The following is a 20,372-nucleotide window of genomic DNA, read 5'->3' on the forward strand; positions in this document are numbered from 1 at the left end:
AAAATTAACGTTTAGGTTAAAGGGGCAACAGGACTATACAAACCTCCAGGTGGCGTTGGGGCAAGCTTTTGTATAATTGTATGTATGTTTCACACCAGGGACACTTTCTTCAAAAATTAAGAAATACCTACAAATAGTTAAGTCTTGAAGCAGGTATGTAAAACAAAGGCTACACAAATAAAAAAAATCATTAATTTGTTTTTGAAACACTACTAGAAACATGACTTTGAGAAAAAAAATCCAACTGTCAGATTGAAAATTTGAATTTGCCAGGGGAGTGGCTAATTGGTGTACTGGGGGTTATGAACTATCTGTTGTAAACATTACCACGTGCTGGTGTTAACATTCCTAGCAGCATGCTTGTAGCATACGACATGCCTCACTTTCAAATACTGTAGTTACAAAAGTGAACAAACCTTGAATAGTTTTGTTCCACATGTTTTAAGCATATCCAGAAATTATTAATAGTTATCATAAGCTTCATATGCTACATTTTCAATCTTATTGTTTTCTATGATGTTGACACTTTTTCCTTTTGAATTGTTAATTAATCATTCTTGTGGGCCCCCATGGGTTTTGCAGCAGGGCTCCATGTGGGTCCCATATGGGCAAGACCATATGGGTTGAATGTGGTAAATGGGTCCCACATGGTATATGTGGGCTGTATATGGGCCCTACCTAAGCAATAAATTTAGGGTAAACTGTAACTTTTGTTATTACATGTTATTATATATTGATTCCAATTACCTAAAATATTTATATATACTATATGTATCTTGAGTGTTCACCTATTGCATTACTATCCGTTCATTGGTTATCTAGACCAACAGCTATGTTGAGAAGTACAAATGACATAATGTCATATAATACTTCATTACACAACAAAGATAGCAATAATCTTTTTAAGTTTATTAACATGAAAACATCAGAAATGTAAAACAAGATGTACAAACTAAAAAAGTCAACAATGTTAAGATTTTGCATAAAACTTGCAATATAAAAGTGGCTCACAAGATAAATGTCACTGAAATTTTGACACATTTTTTTCAGTTTGGTTTGACAATACCAAGCTAAAAAGATATAGTATATTTATATGGGAATTTGCTTAATAAATTAATAATAAGTGTAAACTTTGTTTTATTGATTGTATCTGTCACTTAAAGCTGTCAAACTGAAAAAGCGTGTCAAAAATTACATGTAAAAACACATTTTAAAGGCTTTAACGACATTCGGGCTCCTCGTCTATTTTTATCGAAAACAACCTCGGACGTATATGGACGGTTTACATACTCAAAACGCGGTACGTTTAAGTCCGCTGCAAGTAGACCGCGTAATAGTTTTATTCAGCAGTTAAACTTTATGACTTGACTCTTGGGAATCTAAATTAATATGTTTGCAATAATACACTTCACTGGCAATCAATTTAAACTTAGATCAATAAATACAACTCTAAAACCCTACATTAAATTAATGATATAATTAAAAAAAAATACTTCAACTGATGTACCGGCATACATCCGAGGTTGTTTTCAATAAAAATGAACGAGAAACTCCGAATGCTTTAACGGATGTGTTTAAAAAATACGCAAATCGAAAGACGCACAATTCTAATAAACAGAGAACCTTTTCATCTCATGTGTTACATATACAAATATCCAAACATTTGAAATCATTTTTTATGAAGTATAGTACGTTCCTGAACAAATGTTTTACTGAGTAGTCAGTTTATGATGTGAACAAGACTCGAATAAAAATCATTAAAAGGTCGCACTTATAGCGTTATACGGATTTTTCAATACGGCATGCTGTATTTTAACAGTTGAATATTAGAAAAGGAAATTGATTTGCATGTAATAACTTAAAATACTTTGAATTCTGTTTAGTTCTAAGCAGTTAAAGTCTTATAATAAAAGCGAGGAACTGAAGCATTATGAAAAGAATCATGGTTTTCTGTCATTGTTATAATAATAATAATAGATATATATATATTTACCTATACAAAATTAAATAGCATAGTTTATACATCATATACGCAATTAATAGATAGGAAACGGAACTTGCGATCAAATTATACGGTTGCCTTAAGTAGTTGAATAACATCATAATCGTATCTCAACAGCAGGAAATGGCCAAAATGCAGAACTGGCTTTACTTTATTGAGCTGTTGGTAATTAAGCACATATACACATTCCATGACTTCCCTATCTGGGAAGTAGAGCAGGAAATTAAGTCTTGAAATAGTGTATTTAATATTCTCAAAACGGAATACGAATTAATATTGGCTATCAATACCATTGGCGGAAGTGACCTCTAATATATTTTTGTTTCTAATGTTTTCTTCCCTGTCATATACAAAATCAGTTCCTGGATAAATCATATATATATATTTCTATATATTTATTGCCCATGTCTCATGCTGGTATTGATACACTCTATGTTATGCAAACAGTATGGCACCAAAAGATCTTCTGTTGCTTTTGACTATTGCTGTTACCTTGCTTTGTCCTACTTGCGCTGTGAATGTCGGCGCTCATACGGTTAGGTACAGAGGACAATTGTACACAAAAACTGAAAAATTACAAAATTATTCAAAAAAATATCCTGTATATCTTCTTTTTCGGATATTTAACAGTAAAACGAGCCGAGTTCACTGTTGGTAGCTTTAGCGAAACGCCATACCATACATATCCCTTTTTCATCTTCTATTGATATATCATATCATTTAATTCAATTTCTTTCATGCTTTCCGATTAAATATGGAGTTTTATCAGTGAAATAACAACAGTGAAAATATCAATTTGCAATGCAAAATAAGGAGTGAAAATATCAACTTTCAGAACTACTTTTAAAATCCATTGAGGTTACTTCCGCTTGATCAAAACAGAACACTTCACTTTTGAAACAGAGAATGTTGGCAAATAAAATATTTGAAATTTAAAGAAATGTTACATAAGTTTAACAGTGTGTGTATACCACGTGATAAATTGCGTCATAAATGTTATGTCGGAAGTCGTCCTCATTATTACCGTGAAATCGACCTGTCTTCATGCAAAACAGGCTGGTCTCTGACAGTAAGATGACTGAATATCCATGTATCATGAAACAAACTCTTAAACTAAGAAAAATGTTTTATATCCAATGATTATCCGCAATTGTTTTGCCAACACATTCGACCTTACAAATTTTCATTCAGTAAAAGGCGGTGTAGTCATTTGGTTATGTATTCATACCACGCTTAAAATAAAAGTGTTTTCGTTATTTTTTTAAACATGGATGCACTTATAAAACTTTATTGATAACTGTTTATAAAATCTTTTCACTAAAAACAAGCGAAATATAAACTATAAAAAGGAATACCAGAGAACTTTTTCTCAACCAACCGGAAATAGAAAATTGACAGTTATAATTTTACATGAGGGGTGCCCCACGGGTAGCAGCGTAAATAATACCCTTATCGAAAAAGGGGGTAATTAAAAAAAATCTATAAAACTCGGAAAATAAGCATAAAAGAAACATTTTTTTTATTTCAGTGTAAGTTCGTATTTCATTCCACTCGTGATCATAAAAAAACTACATTTTTATTTGCCACTCGTGAAAACATGTTTCTCTATGACACTCGTAAAATAAAATACGATCTTACACTGACATAAACAAATTTTCTATATATTCTTTCCAAATTCACTGTAATTTTATTGATTCTAAGTCGAGTTTCAAAACAGTTGGCTTTCTCTTATGCCAACATACTGGACATATATATATATATATATATAGCAACATTTATTTATCAAAATAGAAGGGTGCGTTCTTTTCTTTGCAGAAATCCTGGAGACAAATTGGTTCTTCGTGCTATTGTCACATCACAGAGTCCCTTGACTGGTTAACTGCAAAACTACGCTGCGAAGCAATGGGAGGGACGCTAGCTGCTATCACAACTGCGGATGAACACTCAGCTATTGTGTCTTGGTTAGCTGCCGAAGGAAACACGGGACAGTTGGTATGGATAGGTGGGAGTGACATCGCTGGAGAAGGCGAGTGGCAATGGGTGACTGGAGAAGCATTTGTATATGAGGAAATGAGCAAAGCCGGAAGTGCGGATGGCGGAACTGTACAAAATTGTCTTACGATCAGCATGTACAATCAGGCATGGAACGATTACACGTGCGGCTCGACACTATCAGATACCGTTTGTGAAATACAATGTCGATAAACTAAGCCAATGGTGTTGAATTGAAATGTTTAAACTTAATACCTAATTTGCATTTAATTGCATCATAGAAATTATTTTTTCGTGAAATAAAAGTTTTAGTGTACAAATGTGCGCTCCTTTAAAGATATCGCAAGTCGTGGAAGTCGCAACGCTGCAGTAAATTGTTTTCTAGGTCGGGCCTGTCGTTTCTAGTAAAACATCATTCTACATACAACAGTTACTAACAGACGGATTGACTATATATTTACGCAGAAGACTGGAATAATACACTATGCGGAAAGATAAATGCAAAAGCAATTATTTTAAAATTCATAAACAACGGAATCGCCCCTTTATGTGTCAATAGTACGAGCACTTGATTAAAAACTGTCTGTTACAACGCTATTGAACTATCTAAAGACTATAAAATGTCAAGTTTAACGAAACTTTTAAATGACTCGAAGAGTCAAAAGTCATTTCCGTATCTGAGTGTTGTAGATACGAATCGAGAGGAGATATCTTTCTTATAATTTGTATGTAAATTTTGAGTAAATCTTGTGTGTAATTTTTTTTTTAAATATCTGTAATATTTGTGTAATATTTTGACTTATTTAGACATATCTAACACAGTTGCCTAAACGCTGAACCGGCATGAACTCAATATGAAAGTATAGGTTAAAGTGCATGTGTAAAATATAAAAAGAAAGTCACTGCGTTAAATCCTCGAATCATAGAACAGAATAGAACAGAACAGATATTTCATTAAGATTTATACTAACGTACATCGTCTAATCACGTAATAATTCACTTAAATATGTCATGTGTATGTAAAAGGTATGTTTGAAAGTTGAACAAATATTTGTGTTACAGGAGCGTTATTCAATTATAATAAACTGATACTGTGAAATCATTAATGTTCGTGGGCATGAAATTTCGTGGTTTGCCGAAAAAAAACAATTTCGTGGGTACTTAAATTTGTGGATTTTCATTTTTGAAAAAAAAAATCGAAGATGCGATCGTCCTAGATCGTCTGCATAATATCCACGCGCTGGCCCGTGATTTCCGTCTTCTACGTCACTCGGTTTATGACACTCGCTAATGTGGTACGACATGCCAATTAGTGCATATACCCATGTCACTTATCGATTTAATTGGGAATAAAGGTAATAAAAGAAGACGTACCCTGATCATAAATACAGATAGGGGAAGCCATTTAATGCCAATTAAGAATTTTGCAAACTGTGAAAACACCGAAAAGGTTCGTTTATTGTCACGTTCGGTGCTTAGTAACCTTCAATGTACTAGTAATCGATTAATTATTTCATTAAATAAAAAAATCGAGTATAGACACTCATCACGCACATCTTGTAAACTTGGAGATTTTCATTAACAGCACACGTTTAAACACGTGCTTATAACTGTCATTGGCTGCATAAAACACATTTAATTGATTTGGTTCATTATTTGTTAAAGGCAGTTATAATATATTAACAGAATAATGATCGTAAGTTATACAGTGAGACAGGTTTTAACACTGTATACTGCGACCTCTGTAAATAATATACTAGAGTATGTACGTGACAAGGCAATTGAAAAAGTGAATAAAGGGTTTATATTTCGTGGGATCTTGAATTCGTGGATCACCTAACCCACGAAAACCACGAACATTAATGCCCCACGAACATTAATGATTTCACAGTATAAGGTATAAATATTTAAACGCAGTAGTGTAACGGGTTAATAAACAGGTTGTTAAAGAGGATTATAATGTGTTGCTTCAATGTAGTGCAGTGCAATGCAATTCAGTACAATATATTACATAACATAACATACCATTACAGTACAGTACAGTACAGTACAGTACAGCATAGTACAGTATAGTACTGTACAGTATGACATTTCTAAGGGCATATATTACTTAAACTGATATCATTTAAAAGCAGAGTATAACCTTTATAACATGCAAACCATATTATGCTTGATTTACCTTCTAGACTAGATGATGATTGGTTAACCTACATAACATGCAGACCTGATTATTCTTGATTAACCTTCATAACTTGCAGACCAGATCATTCTTGATTAACCTTCAATTCACGCAGACCAGATGGTGATTGGTTAACCTTCATAATATGAAGACCAGACTTTGATTGATTATTCTTCATAATATGCAGACCAGACTTTGCTTGATTAACCTTCATAATATGTAGACCAGACTTTGCTTGATTAACCTTCATAATATGCAGACCAGACTTTGCTTGATTAACCTTCATAACATGAAGATCAGATCATTCTTGATTTAACTTTATAACATGCAGACCAGATCATTTTTGATTTACCTTTATAACATGAAGCCAAGTTTATTTTTGATTAACCTTCATAATATGCAGACCAGACTATGCTTGATTAACCTTCATAGCATGCAGACCAGACCTTGCTTAATTAACCTTCATAACATGCAGACCAGCTTATTTTTTATGAAACTTCATAACATGCAGACCAGATCATTCTTGATTTACCTTCATAACATGCAGACCAGATCATTCTTGATTTATCTTGATAACATGCAGACCAGATCATTCTTGATTTACCTTCATAACATGCAGACCAGATCATTCTTGATTTACCTTTATAACATGCAGACCAGATCATTCTTGATTTATCTTGATAACATGCAGACCAGATCATTCTTGATTTACCTTTATTACATGTAGACCAGATCATTCTTGATTTACCTTTATAACATGCAGACTAGATCATTCTTGATTTACCTTCATAGCATGCAGACCAGTTTTTTTTATTAACCTTCATAATATGCAGACCAGACTTCGCTTGATTAACCTTCATAGCATGCAGACCAGACCTTGCTTGATTTACCTTCATAAAATGCAGACCAGATTATTCTTGATGAAACTTCATAACATGCAGACCAGCTTATGCTTGACCAACCTTTATAACATGCAGACCACATTATTTTTGATTAACTTTCATCACAGGTCAGCAGACCTGATTATGCTTGACCAACCTTTATAACAAGCAGACCAGCTTATGCTTGACCAACCTTTATAACATGCAGACCAGATTATTTTTGATTAACTTTCATAACATGCTGACCTGATTATGCTTTACCAACCTTTATAACATGCAGTCCAGATTATTCTTGATTAACTTTCATAATATGCTGACCTGATAATGCTTGACCAACCTTTATAACAATCAGACCAGAATAATATGGTTGATTAACCTTCATAATATGCTAACCAGATAATGCTTGATTAACCATTATTACGTTCAAACCAGATCATGCTTAATTAAACTTCAGGTCAGGCAAACCATTTTATGCTTGATCATAGTATCAAATATTAATAAGTCAAACACATGTAATCGCATTAACATTCATTTGGAGTTAGTGTTTGAATTATATTTCAGCGTGTGGGCGCCAGAAGCTTTGTTGCACCAATACAAAATATATTTCCTTTGGTGAAACATATTGTGGTCTTTCACTGAAACACGTATTCTTCCTATTAGTGTGTGCCTAAAAGCAAAGCTCGACCCCAAAAAGGTTTCCTGCGCCAAGTATATCCAATATCGGATACCAACTAACACTGTGACGTATATATTTCGTCGACAACCAGAGGTGGTATTCAATATGCAACTTAAGTCTATTTTATAGTCATGTATCATTGACTTCATTCACTCTATTGGTCAGTTATTTATATCAAGTAATTCGATTTGTCACTCCGTTTTTAGATCCAATCAATACCAATATTGATTTACCACCCTTGTTTACATTGATGATTAATAGGAATTGTTGCATTTATTCATCTGAATCAGAAGGGAAAATTGACGCCATGTTTGTAGTATTTAAATTACAATCGAAAACAATGTCCCGAAAGTGTGAGAAGAAATACATTGTTAAGAAATGCATGTCAAGACTCTTACCTTCTTTGAATTTGTTAAAGTGTTTGCTTTAAGTTTAAACCGCAAATGTAAGTTATAATCGATATCCGATATCGATATGTTGCGTATTCTATTCACAATTATTTTGGATTGCATTGAACGGAACTTATACCAACGCGTCAAACATTTTTAATAAGATAATGATCCCCATTTTGATTGCACTATTATTTTTAACGCATTTTACATGAAATATCAAAATCAAATATCGCAAATATTTTTTTATAAACCAACTGGTTTCTTTGGTTAAGTAAAGAAATTCGGGTTAAAGGTTTGCATGAAAGCACGCATACGTAACTATCTCAGTAATTATTAATATTAAATAATGGTGTAATGATTTAAATTTTTAATATTACTTATGAAATATGTCCTTTTCAGTTCCAACTACCTTTAAATAAAAGCAATCTTTCGTAACTTCAAAAAATACTTTCAAATACGTTTATAGATTGAATATAAAAAAGCTATCATGAGAATCATTTAAGATATGTTTTTTGTAAAAATGGAATTTTTGATCTAAATAAGTAACCAAATAAAAAATCACACATAGAACACTAGTGTGTCTCTCTTATTTTTTGCCCCCCGTCCAACCCCACCCTCGAACACCACCTCCCACTACTGTTATTCTGGTACAGGAACCTATCTTGCTATTAATGGGGTATTAAAGCATATGATATTTGAAAAAGTTTTCTTATTTAGCAGCTGTACATGTTTTCGATGTTTTGCTTTGATATTGTTTTTGGGATACAAATGGATAAAAAGTACTGATTTTAGTAGGCGACCGACCCTCTCTACTACCTACAAGCCAAACCCATTTAATCACACAGGTCTTGTCATTTCACATTGAAAATATCAAGGACGCTTGCTGTGTTTGTTATTATCATTTTACAAAATAACAGGCAGAATAATACTGCAATGGATTGCGACCTTTTGATCGTCGATGCAATATAGGTAATTGATTATGTTGTTGTTGTTGTTGTTGGCTATATTGACCGATACATTTCAACAGAAAACAATGCCGTAAGATATTTACGGGTCGTTGATTGATATCAATAACTTGCCTTTAGGTGATTAAAAATATACGGGAAATGTATTTTGAGTGGGGGTACTGAGATGGATAATTAACCTTCTTCAATATTTTAAACAAGTCATCAATTCCCTAAACATATATTAGTACCATATTGGTCATACGGATGGCTGCTAAAAGAATGTAATTTAACACATCGTGATTTATCAATTTCTCAGCTGGGTATTCCAATGAATAATAATAAGATATGAGATAGTTGAAATCTGTGTTGTTTACCCTATCAAACTCATACCGTTATAAAGTGTACGCGTAATTTATTGAATGGAAATATGAATGTCGGAGTTATGTGTCATTTAACTATGTCTAATTTTTGAAATAATTGTTTTATTCTTTTAGTGATTTCGAGGTGTGGCCAACATCTTTTTCTTATGTTGTTTTCACTCTCAAGAATATATTATAAAGGAGCTTGTTTTTATGACCTTGCGGCCACCAAGTCTGCGTTGTTGTCGTGTTAATGTAATACTTTGATAAGATTTACCTTTTGCGTTTTATCTTCATTAAGAATTGTTGAGATAAGAGTGAGGTTTGTGCACATAAACTGTTTTAAACCCCCAGTAAATTTACATTTTACTGACCGTTCCATGGCGGTACCTAACAATTCTTGATAAACATACCAATTATATATATATATATATTTATACACTGTTCTGTTTGTAGAGTTTGTGCTGTTCTATGTTTCTTGTTTGTGATTGTGTGTTTTATGTGTGTTTCAACTAACTATTGTGAATTTGAACTTCAGAAAACATCGTCTCAAAATGCGATTTAAAATCAGATAATGGACAACTATTTGTTTTTGAGCTACCATTACTCTTCAGATACCGCTAAATATCACGCGGTGTCCTTGCTTTTAGCTTTTCGAAGTTTCTACAACGCTTATATTTAACTGCCCTCTCGTCTTCTTCTACAGTACTCTTGTAAATAGCTTTAAATATACACAATTCGATTCTATCAACATTTGAATGGGATTAATTATATTGATGTAAGGCATTTCTGTACAACATCTTTGCATGTATACATTCTTCATCAAACCACTTGGTGCTGCTATCTTTATTACATTTCTCAAACACCTTGTTTGCGCTCATTTTCTTAGCAAACAATGGCTCAGCAACATCTCGTACAAAAGAGGAAACGGTATTTACGATATGATTAATGTTTTTCGCATTATAAATAAGGTTTTTTAACAGCAAATTATTTGATTCGGGTAGTTTCTCTATTAAACCCGATCTATAATGTTCCTTTTCATCTACGTTTCAAGATATTTTCTCATGATTATATTCAATATTTGGGTCTATAACATTCGTATTAATTACACTTGTAACAATTACAGTTACACCAATTAATGAAATCGGGTTTAAAAGAAGTTCTCGCCTTACACTCTTATGTAGCGAGTACAGTACCAAGCGACTGGAAATGACATAATATCAGTTTCGAGACTAAAAATAGATGAACATCTAAAAAGTTGATAATTGGCGAGCTATCGCTCCATAAGTATACACATGCAAAAAATACATCACTGTCTAGTCTAAAAAGGTTTCTATCAAATTTTAACCAAATTACCGTATCATTTAATTTTTTCACTACATATAACCCATTTTTGATATTTGATCGAACGTTAATAACAGTCCCACCTGAATTACGCTTGGCATTTCGGTGTTTATATTTTCTGTATTTAGCCTGTAAGATTTCATTTACCAGTTTTACTTGTCCACGACTTCAAAAGAATGACTACATCATATTCCGTTATTAGTGAAACACATTTTGTATCCTCCCGTTTGCTAACACTAAGTCCATTACAATTCCGAACCAATCACTTAACAGGTCCACCCTCCCCGTCCTAGGCATCGCTCACCGGTCTCCCGATGACTTACAAGGTGTCATACGACACCCATGCTTGTTTGCCTGCGTCCCTCATCTGCCTAAAAAGGCGCTTCCTCTTGGCTACGATTTAACTTTTTCTCCAGTCCGTCTAACATTTTTAATTGTTGATCAATATCGTTCAGTTTCAAACTCATTTTCCAAGCAACGCTACGATGTCGGCGTCTGACGGCCCCTCTGTGGTACTTCCGGGATGTGATGACATTGTTTGTGTCCCAGATTTTGACTTCGCCTCTGTATCACTCTCACACTGTTCTAGCAGATCAAACTGGTTGCTTGTTGAACTTTTGTCCGTTAATTTTCGCTCACTAATATTTAGGTCTGTACCTTCGCATGAATTGTTCAAATTTACGCGTTTACTATAATTTATTTCATCATCACTTTAACTACGTTTCTTCTTTCTTTCTGCTTTTCGAACTCATATTAAATCCTTTTTTCATAATATATTAAAATCTGTATCCTTTCTATTACAGAAATCATTTTAAAGTCGCATAACTTAATAAAAAACAACATTTAAATACATGAAATGATTGAAATCAGTCATAGTGTAATGTATTTATCGAGTATGGACAATCGTCTAAAAAAATAATTTGGGAAGAACAGCACTAAACTTCATTTTGATGGGAAACTTAAAGGTAACCAAAGAAAAACCAAAAAATGTGACGCCATTTTACCCTAAACTTATCGTTATCCATAAAATCATTGTGACCACATCTTTATGTCCACTCACATGGGTCATGCATATGTAAAACAGGAGTTAAGATAAATTGATTCATATCTTGATAAAAACAAGAATATGATGACCAAAACCATTATTACCATCATAGATTTTACAGTAACTGTCATCATTATTGGATTATTTATATTTTTCTGCAAATCATTTCTCTATATTTATTATGGGGAGGCTAAAAAGAACGCGTCATCTTAAAACCAAGGACGACAAGTGCCCGGATCCTCTCGCGCGTTTTTCCCTTTATTGTTATTAAAGACTTGTGATCGAACTGTTAGATGTCTCTAACAATAGACATATAAAAAGGGATATTGTAAATTTCATGATTGATTCTGATTTTTTGTGCGCTCATGCGCTATGAACGCTCGTCCGCGATTCTGCATAACCCCGGCCGAAAGTTGGTACTGCATGAACGCACCAAAATAAGAAAAAAAAACTTTAATATAGTTATCCTTTTTGTCGACATGAGTTTTATAAGTCAGAAGGTTAATAAGAATTCTTAAAAAGGCCTAATGTAACTAGTTTGTTATTTTTCTATTCAGAAATGTATGAAAATAACCATGTTCAAAATTGACTGTTCAGTAACTGTAACTCATCCTTATGATTGAAAGTAAATAAAAGAACAGTGAAAATCTGATAGTTTTTATCTGTTAGTGAGATGATGTAAGAAAACAAATTGAAACAAAACGTTGCCATAAATCTATTTGAAACAGTGTTTCTTCACAGGTTAACAGTTACCACTAGTGTTGAATAAAGCCAAATGCATGTAAAATTACACTTACCGTGTCAAACAGTTGCCATTCTGAACTAGCCGCAAATTCAGTGGTAGAGCTCGAATCTAGCGCAATAAGATGGCAACCCCTTGAGAGCTCCCTGTACCTCATCGCACTACAACCGTCTGATTGCCTTCTAATACAGAGGGCAGCACACGCCACTGTGCCTGGAGAACTCACCTCTGTCAGAAGGGTTCCGTTAACAGTATCATTCTTGTTGAAAAGTTTTGATTTAATTTCCCGAGCACTTACAGTATATTTACATTCATGAAGTATAACTATACCTCCCAAATACAGCAAAAAGTGTTTTATATTCATTGCTAAGAGTATGGGAAGAGTGGTTCGCCTCTGCTATCGAAAGGCGTACTGAGAGAAGTATTATGTTCTCATAATATACAGAAAGAATTATATATGGTGACCATTTTGAACTAGTGGAATGTAAACTATTAATAACATGTTCCATTTTAAATGCAATATTGATTGACGTTTAACGCGCCGTACTCATTTATATAATTGACAATTTGTTGGTCCTTGACAAATTGTCCAGATTGACTGATTGTTTGTAACATATTCGCGATACTCTGATAACTCTGCTTAAACATGTACGCGGGAATTTTCCGCAAAAGTTTTTTTAATTGCTCAATGTTTTGTTATGTATAATCATATATTATGTGATTTAAAAAAACAACAACAGAAGGCAACTTACATTAACAAAACATAAAAACATTTAAAGCATTGTTTGCAGAAAGCATTGATCGTCCGTTTAGTAAGGAATACAAATTAACATCAACCATTATTTCTGGCCAGAAACGTTACCATAGAGCGTTTTAAACGTATTTAGTCATAGGAATAGTCTCAATATATATGCAAAAAGCTACAGAAACATGCTGAGTAGCAAAAATTTAAACATAAACCCGGTTTAGTGCCAATAAAATCTTCTGATTCTGCATTTAAGTGAATTTGAACTTAAATGCAGAATCAGAAGATTTTATAAGGTCTCATAAATTTGATGATAATGACCCCGTTTTCGAAAATTTATACGCTAATGAAGTATGTAAAGCTATTAAAATTCTTAAGAATATGAAGTCTGCTGGAGAAGATAAGCTGCTAAAAGAGTACTTTATTGAAGCTAGCGATAATTTAGCTGGTTTTATTACCGATATATTCAATAGCATTCTAGATTGTGGAGTATTCCCTGAAGCATGGACTAAAGGCATTATTATTCATATACATAAGAAAGGAGATAAAAATGATGTAGCGAATTACAGAGGGATAACTTTGTTGAGTAACTTTGCGAGACTATTTACTTGTGTTCTAAACCAGTGGATAACTGCCTGGTGCGAGGAGAAAAATACGATATCTGATGCGCAGTTTGGATTTAGGAAAGGATGGTCCACAATTGAGACTGTTTTTAATTTACTTATCGAAAACTATTTAAATGCAAAATAGCGTTTGTATTGTTGTTTTATTGATTTGAAACGCTGTTTTGACTCGGTATAAGGAAACGCGTTATGGTTTAAGCTAAATAAATTTGGCCTCAATGGTCAAATATTGAGAATCCTACATAAAATGTATCAATATGTCAAATCATGTGTCAAAGAATGTGATGGATATTCAGAATACTTTGACATAGCATTAGGCTTAATGCAGGGGAGATAATTTCTCCTATAATGTCGAGGCCCTAGAGCTATATTTATAAAATAGGATAAATTTTGGCATAGACATTTATGATTTATGTCTTATACTTTCATTGTTTGCAGACGATATATGTATACTAGGCACGACACCACAAAATCTACAAACCTCGTTCGATAGACTTTTTGAATATTGTACAAACTTGTGTTAGAAGCAAACGTTGCTAAGACGAAAATAGAAGTATTTAAAAAAGAGGTGCATTAAAAAAAAAAGTCGATATATGGTACTAAAACCGTCGACGTCGTAAATGATTTGAATTACCTTTGGGTCACGTTAAATGATGCTGGTAATTTTGATCTTACTATAAAGGCTTTGCATGGAAAGGCATTGAAAGCAATATATACGTTGTTAAGCAAGCTTAAGCAATACGAGACTATGCCAAAAGTAGCGTTACAGTTATTCGCTTCGTTTGTTTCCCCAATTGTTACATATGGTTATTGTGAAATTTGGGGGTTTAGTAAGTCTAAACTTTTAGAAAATATTCACCTTAAATATTGTTAAACATTACTTGTTGTTAGAAAATCCACTAGCAACGTTGCTGTATACGAATAATTAGGGCGTTTTCCACTGTATGTATATATATGTATTAAAATCATTAAGGTTTGGTTTAAGTTGTGTCAAACAGACCACATTCTTTTAAAGGTTTTGTGATCAAATGACCATTTGAGCGTTAAAACTAATAAACCAAACTGGTTTGCTAAAGTAAAGCAAAAGTTAGCAAGGTATGGGTTCTTAAAAGTCTATGAAAATGTTGCCAGTGATGATGTTGATGTTTTTTTCCTTTGTTTAAACAAAGAGTAAATGATGTTTTTTTGCAAAAGTGCCATGAAGGAATAAATGACAATGGTGTACTGACATTATTTGTCTATGTCAAAAGTTCATTTGATATTGAACCGTATTTAGAAAATATTATTTCAAGACACCTTAGAATTGCCTTTACCAAACTACGCATGTCTGCTCATAGTCTAAGAGTCCATACTGCAAGGTATGTCCAAAATAGGATGGAGAGGCATGTACGTCAGAATTGTAACGTAAATGTTATTGAAGATGAGTTCAATTTTATCATTATATGTCCTTTTTACCAACAGACAAGAGAGAAATATATAAAGCGTTATTAAAGACTACGGCCTAGTATGCTTAAACTTGTAAGGTTACTGTCATCAGAAAATAAATCTGAACTATTTATGTTAAGTAAATATATATACGAAGCTTCAAAGGCACGTTCAGTACATTTATTGCAATGAGATATTGTACCTAAGATTTATACCTCTATTCTCATCATTCACCAAGTTTTGAACTAAACAATATTTGTTTTATAAGGTCCATCCTATGTGATATTACCTTATGTCTTATACTAGTAGTTTGATTTGTTAAATGTTTTTATATGTCACAAGAAACTACGTAGTTAACGTAAATGAAAATATGTTCTTTTCTGTTCTATAATATTAGAGATAACAACTAGACATAGACATATTTGTGTCAAAATTGTTAAAATGAACACAATTGTGTCATTTTATAGGGTCAATACACCTTTTTTACCATCTGCAAAAGCCCGCAAAATGGTTTACAGCACGAGTGCGATCGCTATTATTGCATAAAATACACACCATGAGAAACGTTTGTGTTTAAAAAGGCTGTTAAATGTCACGAAAATGCATAAACAGTTAGTTCAAAATAACCTCCATAACAGGTGATTGTGTGACGTCATGAGTGATGTCATTGTAAAAGTTTTACATTAAGCTCAATTCTGGCAGCAACATAACTCGGCAGCATTCGGAGCTCCTCGGCCATTTTATCGAAAACAACCTCGGATGTATATGGATGGTTTACACACTCAAAAAGTGGTACGTTTAAGTCCGCTGCAAGTAGATCGCGTAGTAATTTTATTTAGCAGTTAAACTTTGTGACTTAACTCTTGGGATTCTTCATTATGTTTGCTATAATACAATTCAATGACAATAAATTTAAACTTAGATCAATAAATACAACTCTAAAACAGTACATTTCACTAATGATATAATTCAAAATTTTACGAACTACTTCAACACATGTACCGGCATACATCCGTGGTTGTTTTCGATAAAATGACCGAGGAGTTCCGAATGAACTCGGCAGTTGGATTTTTGTTTCGACGCCATTTTTTGCAGTGTTCATTCGTTTGGAAAGTGTTTTTTTTTAAATCGACTGGATTACTGGGATTATTTACACACAATACCTCTTGGGTAATCGATTAATTACCGATATAGTCATACTTTAACCATTATTTGTTTTGACAACTTATTTAAGCCTGAAAATTTTGTAAACATGTTCTTGATAAAATGGACAGCATCTTCAGCATCAGAGAAAAAATATTTGAAATTTCTTTGTTTATTGCATACGACGTAATGGAATTATGTCCATATAAGTCGTTTGTTGAAGATGGTTGTCCGGTTAGCGCAGTGGTTAGCGCACACGCTTCTCACCAAGGCGACCCGGGTTCGATTACCGGCCTGGGCGCATGTGAGTTTGGTTAGTGGTCACCAAGCCGGACAAGTGGGTTTTCTCCGGGTACTCCGGTTTCCCCCACATCACAAGACCACACTCTCGCGTAACATCGTGCCAACGAGAGTGACTTAGTATAAGCTTTCATAGCTTCCTTCACAATCGTTGTAAAATATATAATGGTAAAAGTAAGTCGTTCGTTCTGAATAAAATCGACAGAAATAATTTAAGTTCGGAGGAGTTGAACGTTTTAGACATAGTTTAGTGCTTTCAAAGCAAACAAATAGTCAAAACAACTGCAGAAAGTACTATGTAGTAAACACACATCAGCTTGCCAGGAAAAAACAACTCAGAAGAAAATATGTAAGTTAAATGCGGTTTATTTAATTTGTTGATATTTGTATATAGCTATATATGCTGAAATTTGTTTTTGTGCAAAAGTTGGCATCGTTGACCCACTTTTGGTCAGAAACCAAGTCGCTCAGCTGCCATTGTTATGATGCGAGCCCTGAAAGCGCTGAATAATGCACGTTTTCTACCGATAACGCCCGGGTTTTTACGTTTTGACTCACCGCGATAACGGACCGAAAACACACATTTTTTGCAATAATACTAGTTTATGTACATGTGCCTGGCTATATTTAGCAATAAAGAAGATCGTAGTAAGATCTCTACGCACGATGATTCACTGGCGCCCAATCAGAGCATTGCTTTCCTGCCAAACTCCGGAAGCAAAGGTCACGAAAGGTCGACTTGCTCATGCAAAATGAACTTAAATTTAATCGTTCACTCAATCAAGTACGAATGAAAATGTTCAAACGAATTTGTTCAACATTCAAAACATGAACATCATATTAACTTGCAATGTAAACAAATCGTTGAAATGCTGACACATTCTGCAAAAAATGCAAATCCTGTAAATATTGCTTTATTAAAGACAATAACTATTTAAAAGAAAATAAGGAATAATAGGAAATAACTTAGCAGCACTGGGTCGAAGAGTTATAATAATTTTACATTGCATTTACAACATAGTCATTTGACTTAGTCCACAATATTCCTTTAAAGAAAATCAGAGAATTGTTTAAAAAAGCAAAGTGTATTTTTTTAACAACAATAAATCAAATACTTAATGTGTGCATTGTGAATCAAGGAGATTCTTAGAAATTAAATGCAGAATAGCATTTAGAGCTGTTCGGCCATTCGTATCGAATACAAGCTCGGATGTATGCCGGTACATCAGTAAAAGCAGTTAAATTATATCATTAATTAAATATGGTATTAATGCAAACAAAATTAAGATTTCCAAGAGCTAAGCCTCATTAAGTTTAACTGTTAAATTCAACTACTACGCGATCTTCTGCAGCGGACTTAAACATTACATTTTCTGAGTATTTAAACCGTCCGTGGTTGTTCTTGATAAAAATTACCGAGGAGTTCCGAATGGCAGACGAGAAGAGGAGACATCTTAGAAAAATGAGACCAAGAGTAAACTAATCGATATGATGTGCATAAAATCAAATAATATTGCTGTCAATATATGAGCAACAAATGTCCTTCAAATCATTCCAGTAATTTCCAATCTCTGTTTAGCATTCGCCTTTTGTTTAGACATTCAAATAAAAGATCAAGTAGAGATAATGTAATCAGAGAACAATTTAGCATTGCCATCTATAAATGATCAATGTTGCAACTTATTCCATGTAATAGTGTTTGAGCCATGCCCTGAACAACTGTTTCTATTAAAAACGAGCAAGAGATTATAACTTCGAAAATAGACTCCTAGAGTTCTTACTGAGTGGACAACTTAACATTGCTATCAGCCAACGTTCCAAGTTTCATTGAATTCCATTTAGTAGTTTCAAATAAAAATGACACAAAACATTCGGTAGTCAACTCATGATTGCTACAGCTTAATATATTCGTAATATGTTCATGTTCTACAGGATGGAGAAGGCCTCGTTTGGGCTTCGCCCTAATTCAGATTCTTTAATTTTCTGTAGAATGTTGAGATTATACAAATGTATATGTATCTTGCCTATGTCAAGCTTTGTATAACAGGTATCATGAGTTTATATCATATTATTTTAAATTATGTATTAGGCATAAAAATCTATGAGACCCCCAAGCGCATGAGACAACAGGCATATGTGTCCTAAATCTTAAAACATAATCATTCAAAAATGCTTGAATGTCCAGAGACAAGCTGACGAACATCCAATTGTACGGTTTTTAGACCATAATATGTTTAGACAGTTTAGTTTTTATCAGTATATTATTGCTTTATACTGTGACAATTCCTGCGTATACCTGCATGCGTTTATCTTCGGGGTATGCTATTTAAAGTTGCACTCTCACAGATTGAACGTATTCAAAACTTTTTTTTAATTTTTTTTGTCATGGACCTATCCATTTTTTTGCGTAAATCTATGGAAACAAGTTAATTTATAAGACTGCTGACTAATATTAGATCGCAGATTTTTATATTTAGGTTCAAAAATTGATGTTTTTTGTATGCATTTTTCTTAAACCATTAGGAACGGTTTAAGCCATAAAACATTTAAATCTACGATCTGATTTGTTGTCAGTTATCTTAAATGATTGGTTTTCAGATATTTTCGCAAAAATTTGCTGTTTTGCAGACAAAAAATAAATAAGTTGTTAAAATGGTATATCTGTGAGAGTGCAGCTTTAATAAAGAACAAAACAATAAATTTCATATATATTTTATTTTATAGCAGGAATTTAGATGTCCCAAAGGATGGATAAGAATCGAAATATCTTGTTATTACCTTGCAACTGGACTTATGACGTGGGCAGATGCAGAACTTCACTGCGAAGAACTAGGCGGGACGTTAGCTGCTATTACGACTCAGGACGAAAGTTCATCCATCTTTGCTTGGCTCGCTAACGAAGGGGTTGCCACGGGGTCTGTATGGATAGGAGGGAATGACATTGCTGTAGAAGGCACATGGGAATGGTCGACTGGGGAAGAGTTGCGTTTGAGGAAATGAGCAAAATTAATGAGCCGAATGGTTCCACTGGGGAAAACTGTATTGCGATATACATGGACGGAGTGGGATGGGCTGATTATGGTTGTTCAGTTACAATGCCATATTCTGTATGTGAAAAAGGTATTTGAGATTATATGTATCAATGAGGAGAAAAAACTATAAATAATGGCATTATTGTAGATGGATAGACTAATACACGTAATAATAACATATTAGTTCCCATGACATTGAAATGAGAATGGTCGTCATAATAATTATGTTTTGATATACATTGTATTAAGAAATTGCTATGATATTCCAGTAGATTGAATTTGAATTTGAATTCGTTGCCAAGCTGTTATAAAGTAGTCTTAAATTATATGATGTACCTTATTATTTTTTATCACCTAATGCAAATTGCTAATTGGTTGCCCTGTTAAAAGTTTCTCCCAAGTATTTATGTCAGAAACTTTTTTAACATAGAGATAGATATTTTCAGTTGTGTCAAGATAGAGAATTTCATATAACAAATCAATATTAGAAGTTCTCACAGTAATGTTTGACTTAACTTGGAATTTATAATATCATTTGCTTATTC

At 33.4% G+C, this 20,372-nt stretch overlaps 1 protein-coding gene across 1 annotated transcript; it reads left to right on the forward strand.

Annotated features, from left to right (window-relative positions):
* Positions 1-3,904: 3,904 nt before the first annotated feature.
* Positions 3,905-19,795, forward strand: LOC128210496 (perlucin-like protein). The gene is made up of 2 exons (XM_052914844.1): positions 3,905-4,183; positions 19,520-19,795. Exons 1-2 carry the CDS (start codon positions 3,905-3,907, stop codon positions 19,793-19,795), a joined length of 555 nt encoding a protein of 184 aa, XP_052770804.1.
* Positions 19,796-20,372: the final 577 nt, after the last annotated feature.

This window comes from Mya arenaria, chromosome 12, assembly GCF_026914265.1.
Source record: "Mya arenaria isolate MELC-2E11 chromosome 12, ASM2691426v1".
Lineage (NCBI taxonomy): Eukaryota > Metazoa > Mollusca > Bivalvia > Myida > Myidae > Mya > Mya arenaria.

What these genes read in the sequence shown, in the direction of transcription:
- LOC128210496 (XM_052914844.1), top strand. Translation starts at nt 3,905, where the DNA reads ATGGGAGGGACGCTAGCTGCTATCACAACTGCGGATGAACACTCAGCT. An exon ending in GCTCGACACTATCAGATACC is followed by an intron (nt 4,184 to 19,519) that starts GTTTGTGAAATA and finishes TTTATTTTATAG; the next exon opens with CAGGAATTTAGATGTCCCAA.